Consider the following 17,595-nt stretch of genomic DNA (forward strand, 5'->3'; position numbering starts at 1 on the left):
GCTATAATCTTTTCGCATATCTCGCAACTCGCTTAAGGACAGAGACCACCCGATCCCTATTTCATTTATTACTTCTCCCTCCTCTCCCCGCGATGGCCCTGGTTCTTCATCATCCCGTTCTAAACGAGTTGATGTCCGCTTCCAATATTTTGTCTTGTGTATGGGGGCAACTGATACTGGTACGGGTTTATTTTCTGAGCTAGCTCTGGTACTTGTGGGGGTTTGAGTGGCTGCAGTGCCTGTCGTCCGGGCTGGATTGTCTACAGTGCCAGTCACTTTGCATTTCAATCCAGAGACATTCTCTTCCCCCTGGGGGCATTGAATGCTGTTGAGCAGGGCTCGGTATGCATGGGCCAGACCCCAGCATGTTGCAGTTATCTGTGTCTCTCTGGAGTTCCCAGCGTAACAACATACTTTCTCCAAATATTCTACTAGTTTTTTAGGATTCTGCACTTGTTCGGGGGTGAAACTCCAAAACACTGGGGGTGCCCACTGCCCTAGGTATTTGCCCATGCTATCCCACATGCCCTGCCACTCGTAACTATCAAGCCTCGGGGCAGATTTCTGGGTGATATTCTTAAGTTGCTTAGTCAAAACCAAAACAACCTGCCCAAAAACTAACAATAAGTGCACCTTAACCACCCAAGGATGTTCAAGATACAAAGACGTTGTTGTAACAAAGGCACAGACATCATAGAACAAAGTTGCAAAGGTATTATTCTGTATTTCCTCCATATAAAATCTCTCAGAGGAGGAGGTATAATTGCTAATTGCCTCAACAAGGTGGTATCCAAAGTACAGTAACGGTTTCAGCAAAAACCCCAAATACCAGATAAAGCTGAAAACGAGTGTTTGTATAACAAATCTTGTAGGCAAAACATTACTAATCACAGCAGAACACAGCAGACTCAACAAACCAACACCAATCTGTAACACCAACTGCAAAAAGGACAACATGGTGCTGTGACCAGCAGCTGTTATTATCTCCAACCCTTGAGCCCCACGTTGGGCGCCAAAAAGACTGTCGTGGTTTAGCGGCAGCTCAGCCCCACACAGTCGCTCGCTCACTCCCCACCGGTAGATGGGGGAGAGAATCAGGAGGGTAACGCTCGTGGGTTGGGATAAGAACAGTTTAATAATTAAAATTAAAAGAAAACAACAGTAGAAATGCAATGTAAAGGGGAACAACGAGAATTAAAAGAAAACAACAGTAGAAATGCAATGTAAAGGGGAACAACGAGAATTAAAAGAAAACAACAGTAGAAATGCAATGTAAAGGAGAACAACGAGAGGCGCAAAGCCCCGGGGGGGGGGGTGGGGGGTGGGGGGAAGGGAGGGGAGAGGGGGAACGAACCGCCGGAACAAACTGCCCGCGCCGCAGCCGCGCGCCGCCCGCCGACCCGACGCCGCGCCGCCTCTGCGCTGCCACCGCCCCCCCTCAATATATTGGTCATGGTGTCACATGGTATGGAATGAACCTGCCATTGGCCAGTCGGGGTCAGCCGCCCCCACCATGGCCCTGCCCCTCCCAGCCCCCCCCCGCCACGCGGCAGAGCGCGGGAAGCTGGAAAGGTAGCCAACCCCCACAGTGAGGAGAATTAACCCCTTCTCAGCCAAAACCAGCACAGTGGTAAAGCCTCTTTGGTTAAGATTTGCAAACTATGCAACACACGCATATGCAACATGCACAAACTTGGTACTCGCGGCAACAGGTATCAGCTAATGTTGCAATAAAATTAGGCTTATTTAGAAAAATATATTAAAAGGTCAAAAAGACTTGATTGCTAAAGTTGCTCAGAACAGATTATCAAAATAGGCTTTGCTAGGAAGTAGTTACTCCAGGGAAGCATCAGCCGTATCTTCTCCCTGGAGCTCCATCTACTGACATCAAAAAAAGCTGCCTCATTACTCCTCGGAAGTAAGATCCATAGCCTTAACATTAGGGGCCAAAGCTGACAGTGAATGACGCTCCCAGCAGAGATATTAAAAGTGCTTCCACCACTGTTAGAAGCAGCAAGCATAATATAATAGTACTTACCTTCCAGGGATTCAATTCCAGTCGCTTGGGCCAATAGGTCTTCATGTCTTGCAACAACCTGAAAAAAACCGAATAAAGAAATCAACACAGAAGAATGGGGATGTGTGCCTGAAAGAAATAATAATGTATCATCATCATCCCTACCTTAGGCAGACACAGGAAAAAGCGGCCACACCTTAAAGATTAAAGGGTTTTCAGAACATGTTGTAATTCACAAAAGCGGCAAGCTCAGAACGAGAAGACGGTCAGTAACTGCAGCATAGCTGACATTTTAATTACCGCCAGCAGAGCAATCACATTTCAACACACCTTCATAATAATTGTAAATGCAAGCTCATTAATCACACAGTAATAATGTATATTCACATTTTTACTATTTTCCTTTCTATTTATGACATTTAGAAACTAGTTTCCAAAGAATTTACCAGTTGGGGCAGGGGGAGGGAGGAAGCAGGTTTTGAAACTACACACAAACTTAGCATGTGCTCTCAATGCAGGGTCCACTGTGGATTTGTGGTGTCTGCGTAGATTTTACCAAAAAGCCTTTTACTCTCCAAACTCAAAAGCCTTTCCAAAGGTGTGGAGGTGTGTTAACATAGGTTATATTTGCCTAGCTAAATGTAAACCTTAGAGCCTAGGCTACTCTCCAGCACAGGATGAAACGGTGCAAGTGAAATCACTCCCTATCTTCTCATAATTGTCATCTTAAAACACGGGTCAGTGTTTCTGATAGCTGACATGATCATTTGGAAAGACTTAGGGAACAACCTTACAAGGAAGAGTGGAACCTCCGTGTATATAGAGATTGGCTGCAGAAACTGGAAACAAAGCAGTATACAGCTTCTTGGTAGGGGTGTTAAGAGTGGGCTTGATTGAGTTAAGTATCAGATTCACCACTAGTTTTGCTACAAGTTGTACCTTTAGTTAATGCTTGCAGAGTATACTTGGCAATTTCAGAAGCCACAAGATCGTAAGATTACTAAACTTTTGACTAGTTTATATTAACTACCCCAGAATAACAGATATGCTTTAAACTTACTTGTAAATGAAGCTCTTTATCCAACTGACTAATACCTTGGGCAAGTTTTGCTAGTTGCTCAGCTATCACAGCCTGATGGATAGACTGGGAAGTGTAAGCTTTCACATCAAAGTCTTCTCTGAAGAAGTCAGCATAACAGTCTGAAAAAGAATAGATTATATCTTCATGCTTCAGAATAGTTATATATTATTTATGGACCTAAAGCGTACTGTCCTCTGACCTTCAGTTTCTCCAAAGGTAACAGCATATGTTCTCTACATCACATAATACAAATGAGAGACCTATATGAGAAGAGACCACAATCAAGAGACGCAAGTTTGGTGCTGATGACTGGGGGTGGGGGGTGTAAATGGTGAAGACAGCACGTTCCTCTATTCCCCACAGCCTTTTCTTGAGCAGAATACATTAAAAAGTATCGATACCTTCATCTTCAAACTTTACAGTGTAAGCTGGGTGAGTCTGGGGAGGCTGTACCCACAACCAGACACACACCAGTGACCTTCAAATCGCTGAGGATCAAGGTGGTATGAGACACCACTCCACGGAATCATACCAGACTCTTGCAACAGTGTTGGTTTATAAAATACTAAATTAAGAAATGATACCGCAATGATGATTTCGGATCGAGCAAGACCTGCGTTTCCGGACGGCGCATACTAATGCTACCGAGCGCTTTCCTCGCCCCTTTCAGTGCACTTTTTCACCCCTAGGAGCAGGCGACCGGAGGGGAGCACGGCACTCGGCCGCCCCGCGCCACTGAGACCCCCTCGCCGGCAGTGGGCAGCCCCCTGTCCTGCCCTGCCCTCCCTGAGGCGGGGGGCACTCAGCACCGCGGCACCACTCCCGACCGCCCCAGCCTTCCGTGAGGTGACAGCCGGGGGCTCACCGCCCTCCTCGCCCCGTCCCCGGGCACCGGCGCCCCTCCCCCGGCTCTGCCCGCCCGGCCCAACGCCGCCCTCGCGAAAGACCCTCCGTCTCCTCAGGGCCGCCGGGGGACGGCAGCCCCGACGCGGCCCCGCCGGCGGGGCGCAGCCAGGCGCCGCCCGCCCGCCGCCGCCGCGCCTCACCGTCCGCCAGCAGCTCGGCGAGGGCCGGGGCCGGGGCCGCGCCGCCGCCCGCCCCCGCCTCCTCCATGCTGGCAGGTGCCGGCAGCCCGCGCGTCACTCCCGAGCGGCGGCGCGCGGCGATGATGGCGAAGGCGCGCGCCGGAACGGGGCCGCCTGGCGGGCGGCGGCGGCGGGGCGCTGGTGAGCGGGGGGCCGGGGCGGGGCGGGCGGCAGCGGGATCCCGCAGGGCGGGGGGCCGGGGCGGGGCGGGCGGCAGCGGGATCCCGCAGGGCGGGAGGGCTGGCGACGGCCGGGCTGCGGCTCCAGCAGCGCGGCGCCCCTCGGGCCGGCTCCTCCGGCGGACACAGACGCGCTGGAGCCAGCCCAGCCCAGGGCAGGGCGGCCGGGCCGCAGCCCCGCCGCGCGGGCGGAGGCGGAGCGAGCCGGGCCTGTAGCGGCGGGCCGAGGCTGAAGCGGGGCTGTTTCTCGCCGGACATGAGGGAAAACTTTGAGCGTGAGGCCGGTGGGGCGGAGCCGGCTCTGCGCCGGGAAGCGGGGCTGGGGACCTCCCCCGTCCCTCCCTGCCTGCCTCCCTGCCAGCCGGGCGGGACGTCGCAGCGGGGCTGTTAGAGATTCCAGCGGGGCGCCCGGCGCAGGGCCGGTGGTCGCAGGTGGCGGCGGCAGCTGGCTGGTTCCTGACGCGAGGGACTGCTTGCGGGACGCTTTACCGAAAAGCAAGTCCGGCCTAAGCTATACTGCTTTGCTGCTTGGTCTGGGAGAGATAGCTGAATTACTTACACGCAAATACTGCTTGTTTTTTTAGATGCTAAAAGGATTGTTAATTATACATGACTGGTGACATCGTAGAGACTAAGCAATGCCAACTAAAAGATCCCATGGATTTGTTTCATTCTGGGCAAGTTGTAAAAATATGTGCCCCTATGGTCCGCTATTCAAAGTAAGTAACTGTCATGTCAACTATGTTTTCAGTGTATTTTCTCTGAGGAAGTTTATCATGACTGTAAAAACGGGGATGATTACCTCTTTCTCCTTTAATTAATACGGAGATGGACATGGGATATGGTTTATCTTATTATTATATTTGGACATGCCCACAGTACTGCGTTTTAGAATAGCTAATCAGAAAAATGTCTTTACTAATTATCTCTTAATTTTCACATGTCTGCAGGTTGGCTTTCAGAACCTTGGTTAGGAAGTACGGTTGTGATTTGTGTTATACACCAATGATAGTGGCAGCTGATTTTGTGAGATCTGCGAAAGCTAGAGACAGCGAATTCACAACAAACAAAGGTATTTTTTTTTTAAGAAACTATGTCCTTGTCAGAATGTTTTATGTGGTGGTAAGCCAAATTGGCCAAGTGAATGAAGTCTGTCACACAACTTGACATCAGTTAACAATTTTGGTATACCATTGTAAAACCATACGAGTATCCTAGGTGAGAGTAAGCATGTTCCAGTGATACTGTGTCAAATGAAATAGTGTAAACCTTGTCTCCACCTGAAATCAGGGCCTCCAAACTGATCTAAATGTGTGGTGGGTTGACCACGCATAGCTGGCCAGCTGTGCACCCACACAGCTGCTCACTTATTCCTCCTCCACCCCCAGCAGCATAGGGAGAGAATAGGAAGAGCAAAACCAAGAAAGATTCATGGCTCAAGGTAAAGACAGTTTAGTAAGTGAAGGAAAGGAGATTAAAAAACAAGTGATGCAAAGGCAATCGCTTCCTACCTTATACCAGCAGACCAATGTCCAGCCAGTCTCCAAGCAATGGTCACCCTGGGGTACAATTTCCATGTCCCAACCCACTTCCTTCTTCCCCTACCACTCCTGTTTCATTGCTGAGCTTGGTGTAATACAGTATGGAATATTCCTTGGGCCAGTTTGGGACAGCTGTCCCAGCTGTGTCTACTCCCAGTTTCTTGCCCCCCCCAATCTATTTGCTGGGGGAAGGTGGAGGCAGACTGAGAAAAAGAGAAAGTTTTTATACCATGGAGCAATAGCCGAAACAGTGGTGCATTATCAACCCTGCTTTTGTCACAAAATCCAAAACGCAGCACTGTACAGGCTGCTATAAATAAACTTCAAATAAACTTGAAAATTAACTCCAACCCAGGCAGACCCAGTACGAGATGGTAATAAGATCCTTTTCCCAGCAATTGCTGTTTCTTGTGTGTTTCGGAGAAGAACATTTAACTCATTGGCAGGAAAAGTTTTCTGGTCTCTAACAAAAGTAAGAGGGTTGATAAAGGCGAAAAAATTAATAGGCCAGACATCAATATTGTGGAATCGAGGATTGATAAAAGAAGCAGGGTTTCAAATTAGCAGGAGTGGAAAGTGGAAGGTGCTCTTCTTGGACTCCTTGAGGTATTGAGAGGGTGATGAAAGGAGCAAGAAGGCACGAAGAAACCGGAAGTTGAAGCGTGCCTAGGGTTGATGGGGAGAAGCATGGCTCATAGTACAGAAACATAACCAGAACACATACAAAAAGAAGGAATAAAAGGAGTTGTAGAGTCCTGGCTCTAAAGCAAAAGGCAAAAGTGGTATGAAATGTGTGGGAAGGGGTGACAATAATGATACATATCTGCTGGCTCTATGAAGTGTGATGATTTAATCTATTCAGACCACTGAATTGGTGGTTTCATAAGTGTATATATAATAGTAGGGGAAGTATATTTCATCATTTTAGCACTGGCTGTTTACTATGGTGCATTATTCAAATAGAACAGAGCAGTTACAGAGAAAAGTCACACTGGGAAGCACAGGTAGACTCTCGTATTAGTGGAGTTCAACTTTAAAAAAGCATGAATAATTCTTTGTGTGTAAAAATAAATGAGTAAGAACATAACTGAAAATTTAATTTGGCAGTGGCTCAAAGCTCCACAGAGCCACCAGTTTGACCCCTTTGAATTTACTTATACTTGTGATCTACACGACATCCTGTGGCATTAAAGTTCCATGGGTCGGATATGTAGTGTATTCTGGGGGCATGCAGGGATGGGGAAAGAGGAAATTGTTTACGCTGTAACTTTGCTGCCATATAACAAGGGGTACAAAATGAAATGTGCTAGTGTTGTAAACAATATCTTTTCCCTAGTCACCTCTTTCATGTGCCCTTAATTATACAGTCCTGTAAAACATTCTGGCTCAGACAGCTGTGCCAAGATTATAGTATTTACATTATAGGCATTTATGCTTTAACAAGTAGCTCCACAACAGGATGTGAAATTTTACTGTGGTTTTTTGTTTAGCTTCCTGGCTGTTTGAGGTTTTTGTCTTCTAATTAGTGGAATATGGAGCCTACAATTGATTGCAGTTTCTGTTTTCTTCAGCATTGCTATTTCTTTGTTGTGTATTTCTCAAATAGAGGTAGATGTTCTTTGTGGTGGCTGCTGCTAAAAATTTGATATGGGCAGACTCGGTGCTTTTATTACTTAATGCTCAACCAAAATACTAGGAGTGTGGGATTATTCCAAAATATTAGCTGTAACAATGTAAATCTCTTCAGCTAGAACACTGTATTAAATGGATGGTGCTTTGAAAATACGCAAGAGATTTTTTTGCTTGCTGGATTTTTAGTTAACTTCTCGCAGTGTCTCAGCTTGATTGAGAGGGTACTGCTGCCCTTTCTGACTTATGCTCCACTACTTCAGAAACTACTTATTTTCCACTAAACTAGAAAAATCTTCAGAAGCACTTGTGGTCTTTTCAGTACCAGAAATGCATTTGCTTTGTGCATCTGTTGGATCATGTCTTTCCATCAGTGCTCAGATATCCCCCTTCCTCTTAACAGCACCAATTGCTTACATGGAAAGTGAGTGCTAAGACTGAGTTATTTTTAGATGCTTTTAATATAATGCTGTAGCTATAAAAGAGGACAGCATGTTTCAGATGACCATCTGGCTCCCTGCAGGGGCTTAGTAAATCACAAGTAGTTCAGCAGACCCAAGCTGAGGAGCACTGACACTTTGGTCTCCCACTTGAGACAAAGCTGCTAAAGCTGCCTCTGCCCGTGTGTTCTTATTCCAACTCTGCATATTGCATTGTGGATAAAAACCAGCCACGCTGGCACAGAAGAGGAAAAAGATGGTCTGGGATAATGAAAGGCAAAGCTTGTGCATTGCTTAGCTCCTTTCTGAAGGGTTGGTTCTGTAAGCAAGTTTCCCACCTGGCAAGACAGACAGCCGTGTCAGCATAGCAAAGGGGCAGCATGCAGACAAGAAGGGGCGGGCTAGGAGGGGAAGCGTGAAGGCTGCTGAAAAATAGCAAATACTCAGTTTCCCATATAGTCTTTCTGAAGGATAAGCATCTGACCAATTTCAGTCAGAAAAAGTGTATGTTGAGTCCAGCAACACTCTAGGACACATATATTTGAATTCCCACCTCCCTTGACAGACATACTCATTTAGTAACCACTGGACAGCTACCTTTATTTATTTGTGATCTAGGGCTTGCAGAATCACAACATAGTTGAGTTTGGAAGGACCTCTGTAGATCATGTTATCCAGCCACTGTGCTCAGGCAGGGTCACCTAGAGCCAGTTGCCCAGGACCGTGGCCAGACGGCTTTTCAATATATGAAAAACATTCAAAATGTAGAATTTCTTCTTTTTATTTTCTGGTTTGTTGGGGTTTTTTTTAACTCTCTGAATATCTTTTCATTGGAGTAGGTGATCATCCATTGATTGTTCAGTTTGCTGCTAAAGAAGCACAGGTTTTGTGTGATGCTGCCCATATCGTCTGTCCTTTTGCAGATGGAATAGACCTAAACTGTGGCTGTCCTCAGAGGTAAAGTTTTGAAAAAGCTGGGTAAATATGATGAAATAATTTGAGAATAAAGAAGGATGGTCTTCATTTTCATAGTAATTTCTGTCTTAACTTAAAAAGAGACTTTGAGAGAGAAACAGCATTTTAACCTGTCAGAAATGTCTGTGTGGCAAAATTGTTCTGAATGTTCTGAGAGGCCTGTCACCTTGGTGAGACTGGGAAAACCAGGTGTATTTGCCAACTTGCTTTTTTTCAATTCTGAGATATTGAATGTTGGCTCAGAAGTGAAGTGTCCATCCCTCCTCAACAGCTGTTAAATAAGCATTACCAAAAAGAGCTTGGTGCAAATAATTTGGAGAGTGTTTTGAGAAATGATGTGGCAGTTACCAAAGCAATTAGGCAAGTCACTGATGTCTCAGATTTCTGCAAGAGAAGGATAGTATCTAATATATAATTATACAGGTTATATTATTCAGGAAGTGCTGAAAATAATTTATTCGATCTTTTATTAGGTTTATAAGTACAGTGAATGTGATCTACTTCTCAAATTGATAGAGATTTTGTCTTGACAGTGAAACAGCACAAATGAAGGTTCTTGCTCACTGGTTCAATTGAGAACCATTTATTGTATGCTTGTCAGGCAGTCTTTTTCTAAGTGAAGACCTCAAAAATAAATGTAGGAAAGCAAAAGATAATATTATGGTGCAAAGACTTAATTTGTCTATTCTAATTAGATTTTCTTGACTTAAAATTATAGTATTTTTGAAAACTTTTCTAGAGAGATCCAAGACTCTGGAATGGAAGTGTATTTTTTTTTCTAAGCTAACTACAGTGAAGTATGCCAAGCTGTATGTTCCTTTTAGGCCAAAAATCTACACTTACATTTTAATCATTTGTTTCTTGTGCATGCTGGTTTCAAAATAACAAAATTTTATGCACTTAATCTGCCTTTATAGGAAAAATTAAGAAAAACACTGCTGATGCCAAGTGGATGCAAAGGTTATTTCCTGCCAATGAAAATAAAGCGTTTTGCAGTTGAGGAAATACAGAATATTACTGAAATCATATCCTTACTTGCACTTCAAAAGTCTTCCTTTTCAATCCAGAGTAATTTTCTGTTTAGAAGAAATCCATGATCCAATGGGAGGGGAAATATCAAACTATTTATTTTATGTATGATCTAAACCATTGTTGATTAAATGTTAGTTTATCTTCCTTGTGAGTCCATTTTGTGGACAGAAAATTGAACTGGAAGAGAATAGTAACTTGCCCAAAGTTCAAACAGCACAATGGAGACTGAACCAGGATCTAAAAGCTGGTGTCAAACTGCGAAGGAATTATTGATCTACAGCCAGTACTATCTCTGTTTACTCAACCACACATTCTAAAGGTTGTAAGGAAAGAAACTGATGGATTTGACTGAAATTGATCTGCATTTTTTTCAAATGTAGAATACAAATGTTCTTTCTCTTAAAGGTGGGTGATGACAGAAGGTTATGGTGCTTGCTTAATAAATAAACCAGAGCTTGTTCAAGACATGGTGAGACATGTACGGAATCAGATCGACAACCCTAGATTTTCAGTATCTATTAAAATAAGGTGGGTCTAACTTAAGTGCTGTTTGTGGTACATGGAACAATCCTTTTAATTTATTTTAAAGAAATGTGTTAGTGTAATAGTTACACTATAATATATGTAATTCTGTCAATAGAATATTACACATCATAATAATTTCCTTACACGTGAAGACTGCTGAGATTTTTTGACCCCAGATGGTGGAAGAATATCTGGGGCAAGTAATCCCAAACTTAGATAGTAGAACCAGCACAGCCTTTGACTACATACCCCAATAACATACTAGATGCTAGAGTTTTCTTGCAATCCAAATGACACAAAAATACAAGTTAAAAGGTCTAGGGTTGCATAAACGAAAAGCAATGCATAGCCTGTATCATCCAAGGACTTTGTGAGCTGTTGGATGCCAGAGCCACAGTTGCTGTTGGCTCTAAGGGGAAGGGTAACAAAACTAGGAACTGGTCCCCATAGCTGCTCTAAGGAACACATCCTGCTTCCCTTCATTGCTTTCTAAGCTTCTGTAAACTGTTGCTTTGCATTGCTTTGCACCCCTTCATCTGCTATTCACCCACGCATCCCATGTGGCCTTTGCATATTTGTCAGTTAAGTTTTAACTCAGTTTGCAATCCTTCAGGAAAGGGGAACTAGTGTAAATTGGATTTTTTTTTTTTTTTTTTCACAAAATAGGCAAAATAATTATGTTTATTTTAGAATCTTTTGGGCACCATTGCTCAATCTCTACAAAATTTACCATGTATATTTCAGAGATGTGATGTAATTGGGAAGTGCTAAATTAAATAGTGGTTTCAATACACTAAACTCATATGCCTTTATTAAAAAAAAATCTCTTCCAACAGTAATATTTTCTTTAATTCTAATGTTATAGAAATCTGGTAACTCCTCTTTAAGGAGGGGGGCTTTTTATACAGTTCAGGTAACTTACTATCTAATGTTTTCATTCCTTGGAATTTTAGGATCCATGAGGACTTAAAAAGAACAATTGACCTATGTCAAAAAGCTGAAGCAACTGGAGTTTCATGGATTACAGTACATGGGAGAAGTGTAGAAGAAAGACATCAGCCTGCACATTATGATGCAATTAAAATAATTAAACAAAGCATGTCAATACCTATTGTGGCTAATGGAGACATTAAAACTTTAAAAGATGCTGAAAATGTTCATCACTTGACAGGAGCAGATGGTAAGATTAAACATAACCTATTTTCTAAGTAAACTTACAAGTCAGATTTCAAAGTATTTATTTTGGCTGGAAGTAGGACATGGTTTGAGTGCTTTTCACTCTTTGAGGAGACAAATGAAAGAGGATGTTTTAGATGCCTTACAAACCTAAAACAGAATCACTTGTAATCATCAGAGCACTAGAGTACTGTTATTCAGAGTCACAAATAATGATTTCTGAGGCAAATTACAAAAGCTCATTGCTTAATTTTGCTGTCTCATCACTCAGTGGTGGAGTTCAGGTCATTCATTCCATCTGTTTATGGAGCTGATCATCTTTTACAGAACTCAGAATCACAGAATCCCAGGTTGGAAGGGACCTCCGGAATCATCTAGTCCAACTGTAAACTTCCACTTGGAAATCTCTACTTCCTGCACATAGGAGCAGATATCTTATAAAAGAAATACTGTTAAGCCAGATACTTAAGAGTTAAGATGGTTAGCTTCAAGGATACGGTGAGGCACACACAGATCTGTATGCATGTACCTTGTCTTACACTTCAGTGGTAAAATTTGGGTGTAAAGAATTACCCAGCAGTTATTTAGTCACAATAGATTCCTGCAACTGTCTGTGGCTTCCAGGCAATATGGAAATTCAGTATATGTTTTGAAGAGGTGATCTGTATCTACACGCTTTAGATCTTACAGCTAGAGAATAACAGGTCAGAGAACAGTAGCTAGTGTCATAAGGAAAAGTTCATGTGGCAGGTTTCTTTCGACACTATTGGTGTTTAATAGCAACAACAAAAACTAGCTGAACCGAACTGCCATGCTGGTACATGACTTTCTCCCCAAATACAAAGCAGGAAGGAAATATAGAACAGAGAATAACATTCTCATAGCCCACCTAACATTGTTGCTGATAAAAATACCAAGCATAATTTTTTTTTCCTATCATGGACAATAACAAAATAAATTTTTCATTTTTCATCATCCTATTTTTTTTAAGAAGAGACTAAGTGTGACAGATTGTATGTTGACAGTGCAGGAAAACAGAATCCCTTAATCGCAGAAAAATTGCAGTAGAACCTGTATGGGTTTATCTGACAATTTCGAATTATACTTGCAAATACATTGGCTTGTTCAGAAAGATTTACTGCAGATCAGGAGCCCTGAGATTTATATAATTGAGACATTGAGTTCTTACTGGAAGAAGGATTCTAGGTCAATGAATCAGCTGAGTTGCCCTAAAAATGACTAAATTTACCATATTGCTACTCTCATGTCTTTCCATCATAATTTTAAGTTAAAAAGACAGGCTTGTGTGTGTGTGTAGCAAATAGAAGAAAAATACTATTGAATTGCTGTTTAAGAAGTAGGGAAGAAAGGCTTCTGTGTCTTGTGTTTCATTTCAAAATTCCTGGAAGGGATACATCATCAAGTTTAATGTGTTGACAGGTGTTATAGGTACTCTGAGGTTTGGATTGTTCAATGGATTTCTCTGGTACAGCTGTAATATTCATCCCTGTTGTTCTCCCATTACTCATCTGTAAGCTTTGGGTGGTTGTCCTAAGGGGTGCTATACAAAGTCTACAGGAAGGTTTAATGTAAAATTTAAACTATAATGTAACTTACTGCTTTAATTTCCAATTTGAAGGGATAATGGCAGCTAGAGGACTCTTAGCAAATCCGGCTATGTTTGCGGGATACGAAGAGACGCCTTTGAAGTGCATCCAGGACTGGGTTGACATTGCTCTTGAGCATGGAACTCCTTTTACGTGTTTTCACCACCACTTAATGTACATGATGGAACGGCTAACTTCAAAACAAGAAAAAAAGGTTTTTAATGCTTTATCGAGTACCTCAGCAGTATTAGATTATCTGAATGACCATTATGGGGTGTGATAACTGAAAAGTATTTTAGTTCGATGTAAACTTGTATTTTGCAATTGTCGATACATTGTTGAAGTTTTAATTGGGTTCCTACTTTTTAGTCACATTCGTACATCACGTAAGTATTTTCAACACAGCGTAACATTACGATGAGGGTGATACTTTATATTTTTAGTGTTTTTATGTGTCAGCATTTTTCACGCCAGAAAATATTCCAGATTCCACAAATGGGGAATTCTATTTACAGTGCACTACTACACAGAGGTTTGATTATTGTAAGACTCCAATTGCTTACAGCAATATGTTTGCAAAACTAGGACCCTCCTTACGTGAAACCTCCTAAAATAGAAAGACTGCTCATAAATAATACCAAGAATTTCAGACCAAAAAAATAAAAAAGGGAGCAATTATAGAAGTTTTTGCTTTAACTGACATAAGCTGTACTTTTAAATTTGAGTAGATTTTTCAAGCTTAAAGATAGTGAGGCCTTGAAGCTCAGCATAGTATCCTTTTTTAAATTAGATGTTCCTTTTACAGACTAAAACTTTCTAAACGTACTTAGAACTCAGAAAAATTCCCCACTTCACATAGTGAAAGAAACCTGGAATAGATAAACAATGACAGACAGAAAGAAAGAGTAAAATGAAGAAATAGTTTAAATTAAGTACAAACTTAGCTGAATATAAAATACAAGACTTGGAAGTTCACTCTAAATCCAGTTTTGTTTATCTACTGTATAATAATTATATAAAAGATTAAATCCCTCTCATCTACCAAAAAAGAACTTTATAGGTCAAAGAAAAGCTGACAGATTCTCTCAGTGGGACTCTTGCAGGCCTTTCTGTCTGCTGGCATGTTGCTTATCAAAGCATGACAGCCGCTTGGCTTTGAATCTTTGTATAGGAGGGAAATAGTAGAAATTAGAACAAGATAATAACGCTACACACCAGCTGCATTTGTTCTGGCAAGGGAAATTTCACAAATATGTGCAGTACAATTATTTGTTATCAAATAATTTGTTTTCTTTATATGTTTACACAGAAATCATTTAGTTTTCTGACTCTGATACTTCTATGAAGATAAAAATGAATAGTTCTAAATTTTCTAAATAAATTGCTTGGGTTTGTATACAATTGTCATTTTTTTTTATTACACTATAAACTGACAACCTGGGGGAGGGGAGGTTGGTTTTGATGCTACTCCCAAAATCTTTTAATCATTTAGATATCTAAATTCTCACAATTCTTCTAATGCAATGACATAAAAGACTTGATCGTTTTTTCATTGCGAATATGTTCCGATTTAGGTATACAAACAAATGTTTGAAAGGCATGTCTATCAAGTCTAGTTCACGACTGAAGACAGCAAAGTTACTTTTCTGATATGGTCACCATCCTGATGTGTTAACAAATGGGAAACTGCAGACATGCTTTGCTATCCCAGGCCAACTGAGACAGTCTCTACAACCTATTTTGGTGTGATAGGGTCTCTGTTCCTTCAGACAACTGGTTTTTTCACTCTTCTGGGTTGTAATGTTTTCTTGATGCTGGATGATCACAATTATGTAGAGCTTTCCAGGTAAAACCCCAGCAATGTCTTCTGCAGTTAGTACTTCTCTCTTCTCTTTCTAATGCCTCACTTTTCCTCAACTAATATTCATCATGTAATTTATGAACTCCCAGTTTTACAGCAAAAGCTCTTATTTCCCAACTACCTGACATTGTATTGGTACTGCTGAATTTCCAGTGTCAAGTTCATCCAACTATAGTGCAATACTCAATTCTCCTCAGTTCTGAAAATGCCTCCAGCCTTCTGCACCAAAAATAAAAACTATACAACTCAATGGTAGAAGAAAGGGATTCTTGAAAGTATTAACCATGCCCTGTGTTAGCATTTTCTTAAGACCTTTATGATTTGGCAAGCAACTGTTACTTGCGGTGAACTGTCCCATTAGCCAAAAGGAGCAGAGAATAAAAAGTTATTTATTAGAATCGTATAACACAAAGACTTTTTTTTTTGTTGGTAATAGTGGGGAAATAGAATTTTAGAGGACTTGAAATACCTTGACCTATTTAGGAACTGAATACTTGATTTTGAAGGCAGCAGTTGTGCCTGTGTGAGATCAGTAGAGATTTCTGCCTGAAGTACAAGACCTAGGTCGCTGTTAATAACACTAGTAATTAAGGAGTGCTTGATCTGGCCAATTATACATCATAAAAGTCAATGGAAGATTATCATCCCTTTTTCAAGGTGAAATGAATTGTAGACCTTCTTCCCTTGTGGATTTTGTAGGCATCTGAACACACTTCACTGTGTTGACGTAGAATAAACTGCAAAATTGGAGTCTTAAAGCCATACTCTGAACAGCCATACTGTTCAAATATACATAAATTGCTAAAGATGGGAGTTAGTTATTTAACTCCCAGGGTTGTTTTAGAATATGGTCATTTTTCTCATTATAAGCCATTTGAATATGGGAAAATTCATCTCCAGTTCAAAGCCACTAGATACATTCCTTCCCTGTATATATTGCTTGTAACATTGCCAGGTACTCAGTCTTCCTATTTTCTTATTTTCAGATTTTTTAAAAAGTTATTCTGCAAGTAATGTAACATACAAAGCTTTGTTCCCTATTTTAGGTCCTTTGCATCCTGTAGCTGATCCAGCTTTTTATGTTACGCCCCCCTGCACAACAATGCCATAGTCTTGTAATACCTGTACTTCCTTGCAACTCTTACCCTGCTGCAGTCACCCCAGCTCCCTCACGCAGCCTGTACAATCCCATTTTCCCTATTCCCGACTGTCCAGTTGTTTCTTAGGTCTCTCTTGTGTCTTGGGTTGATGGTTGGGCCAGTGCAGTGTGTGATGATGAGGCAGCTGTCAGACAAGCCAAACTAGAATTGAACAAGTTTGAACTTTATATTCACCTTTCTTTCAGCAGAGAATTAGTCAGATTTCTGTCCTCTATCCAGCTGCTAATACACGGGAATTTCATATTTCTACTTCTGAATACTTTGTCACCTTACTGGTGGGAGAGGAAGGTATTTCTTTTAACTGTAATGTTTTAAGGTTTGTGAGTTTTTTTCCTGAAGCAGCCAGCCATTACGTATATTGTATGGCATCATATTTGTCCCAGTGTGGTTCACTGTAAGATAGGCAGCCTTAGATCAACAACCCAGACTTCCACAACTTCAGTTAGAAGAATACCTCCCAGGAGCAGCAGAGTGCTACTCAGCAGGAGATGGGAGGTCTCACAGATGTTTGTGGAAGGCTTCTCTCTGTTCCTCGGATCTCATTCCAGGTTGGTGGGGAACAGCAGCAGCTGCAGTGGAAGTGCACAGCAGTCACTACAGAGCAAGTTTTTCTGAGATCATATGAAGCCCCTGGAGTGAAAAAAGCAGGCTCAGCGTCTGGCAGCAGGGATGTGCAAATATAGTCCTATCACTATGAAGCTAAGCTACTGGGAGGGCAGCTTGCAGTGGTAGTAAGAGGTGACTAAGCAGCTCAGAAATGGAAACTGCTCTGGAATTAAAGGAGAGACAGTCTTTAATAACATTTTAACAGCTTCAGTAAAGTATAATGGCTGTAGGCCAACAGCAAAAATGTAATAACCCACTAAGACCCACTAAGAGTTTATGTTTTGTCTATGCTTCTGATTAAATATGTTTATGAAAACATGTTCGAAATACTTCTTAAAACCCAGGCTATTTCCACTGTGTAGATTGGATTGAAATGGCTGGTTGTATCGCTCTCCAGTATTTGTTATGCATAAACAATTATTTGGGATGTAACCTTCCATCCAGACATTGTTTGGCAGCAGCTAGGAAAATGTTACCACACTGGCTTCATCCCCAGGCCACAGACCTGGGAAATTTTAAGTGTAAACAGTTTCAGACTGTGAGCGGTTGCAAACAACTCTGCTCAAAACTGCTTATACAAGAATTTCCTACCCCATTTCAGTTCAGGTGGATTAGAGTAACAAACTACTATTTAGAGCATTTATTTTGATGGAAATTAATTGGGACAGAATTCCCAAAACC

The 17,595-nt window shown here is 41.9% G+C and overlaps 2 protein-coding genes across 6 annotated transcripts in view; one reads left to right on the forward strand and one right to left on the reverse strand.

Annotated features, from left to right (window-relative positions):
• COG5 (component of oligomeric golgi complex 5) overlaps positions 1-4,303 on the reverse strand; it is a 203,215-nt gene extending 198,912 nt beyond the window's left edge. The window contains exons 1-3 of the mRNA XM_064444939.1: positions 4,145-4,303; positions 3,078-3,217; positions 2,039-2,096 (exon numbers count right to left, since the gene is read on the reverse strand). Coding sequence (XP_064301009.1) covers positions 2,039-2,096; positions 3,078-3,217; positions 4,145-4,211 — 265 coding nt within the window. The 5' untranslated portion in view covers positions 4,212-4,303. The remainder of the gene's footprint in view (positions 1-2,038; positions 2,097-3,077; positions 3,218-4,144) is intronic.
• DUS4L (dihydrouridine synthase 4 like) lies at positions 4,235-17,232 on the forward strand. Of its 5 annotated transcripts, none has more exons than XM_064445016.1 (8): positions 4,235-4,324; positions 4,947-5,081; positions 5,313-5,434; positions 8,809-8,929; positions 10,385-10,507; positions 11,458-11,684; positions 13,320-13,501; positions 16,857-17,232. In XM_064445016.1, exons 2-8 carry the CDS (start codon positions 4,972-4,974, stop codon positions 16,989-16,991), a joined length of 1,020 nt encoding a protein of 339 aa, XP_064301086.1. In that variant the 5' UTR covers positions 4,235-4,324; positions 4,947-4,971; the 3' UTR covers positions 16,992-17,232. The 5 variants fall into 5 exon arrangements, with proteins under 5 accessions (XP_064301086.1, XP_064301078.1, XP_064301095.1 ...); XM_064445008.1 differs by lacking the exon at positions 4,235-4,324 and adding an exon at positions 4,396-4,857; XM_064445025.1 differs by lacking the exon at positions 4,235-4,324 and adding an exon at positions 4,398-4,857 and having other exon boundaries at positions 8,812-8,929.
• The last annotated feature ends 363 nt before the right edge of the window (positions 17,233-17,595 follow it).

Source organism: Phalacrocorax carbo, chromosome 1, assembly GCF_963921805.1.
Source record: "Phalacrocorax carbo chromosome 1, bPhaCar2.1, whole genome shotgun sequence".
NCBI classification, from domain to species: Eukaryota; Metazoa; Chordata; class Aves; order Suliformes; family Phalacrocoracidae; genus Phalacrocorax; species Phalacrocorax carbo.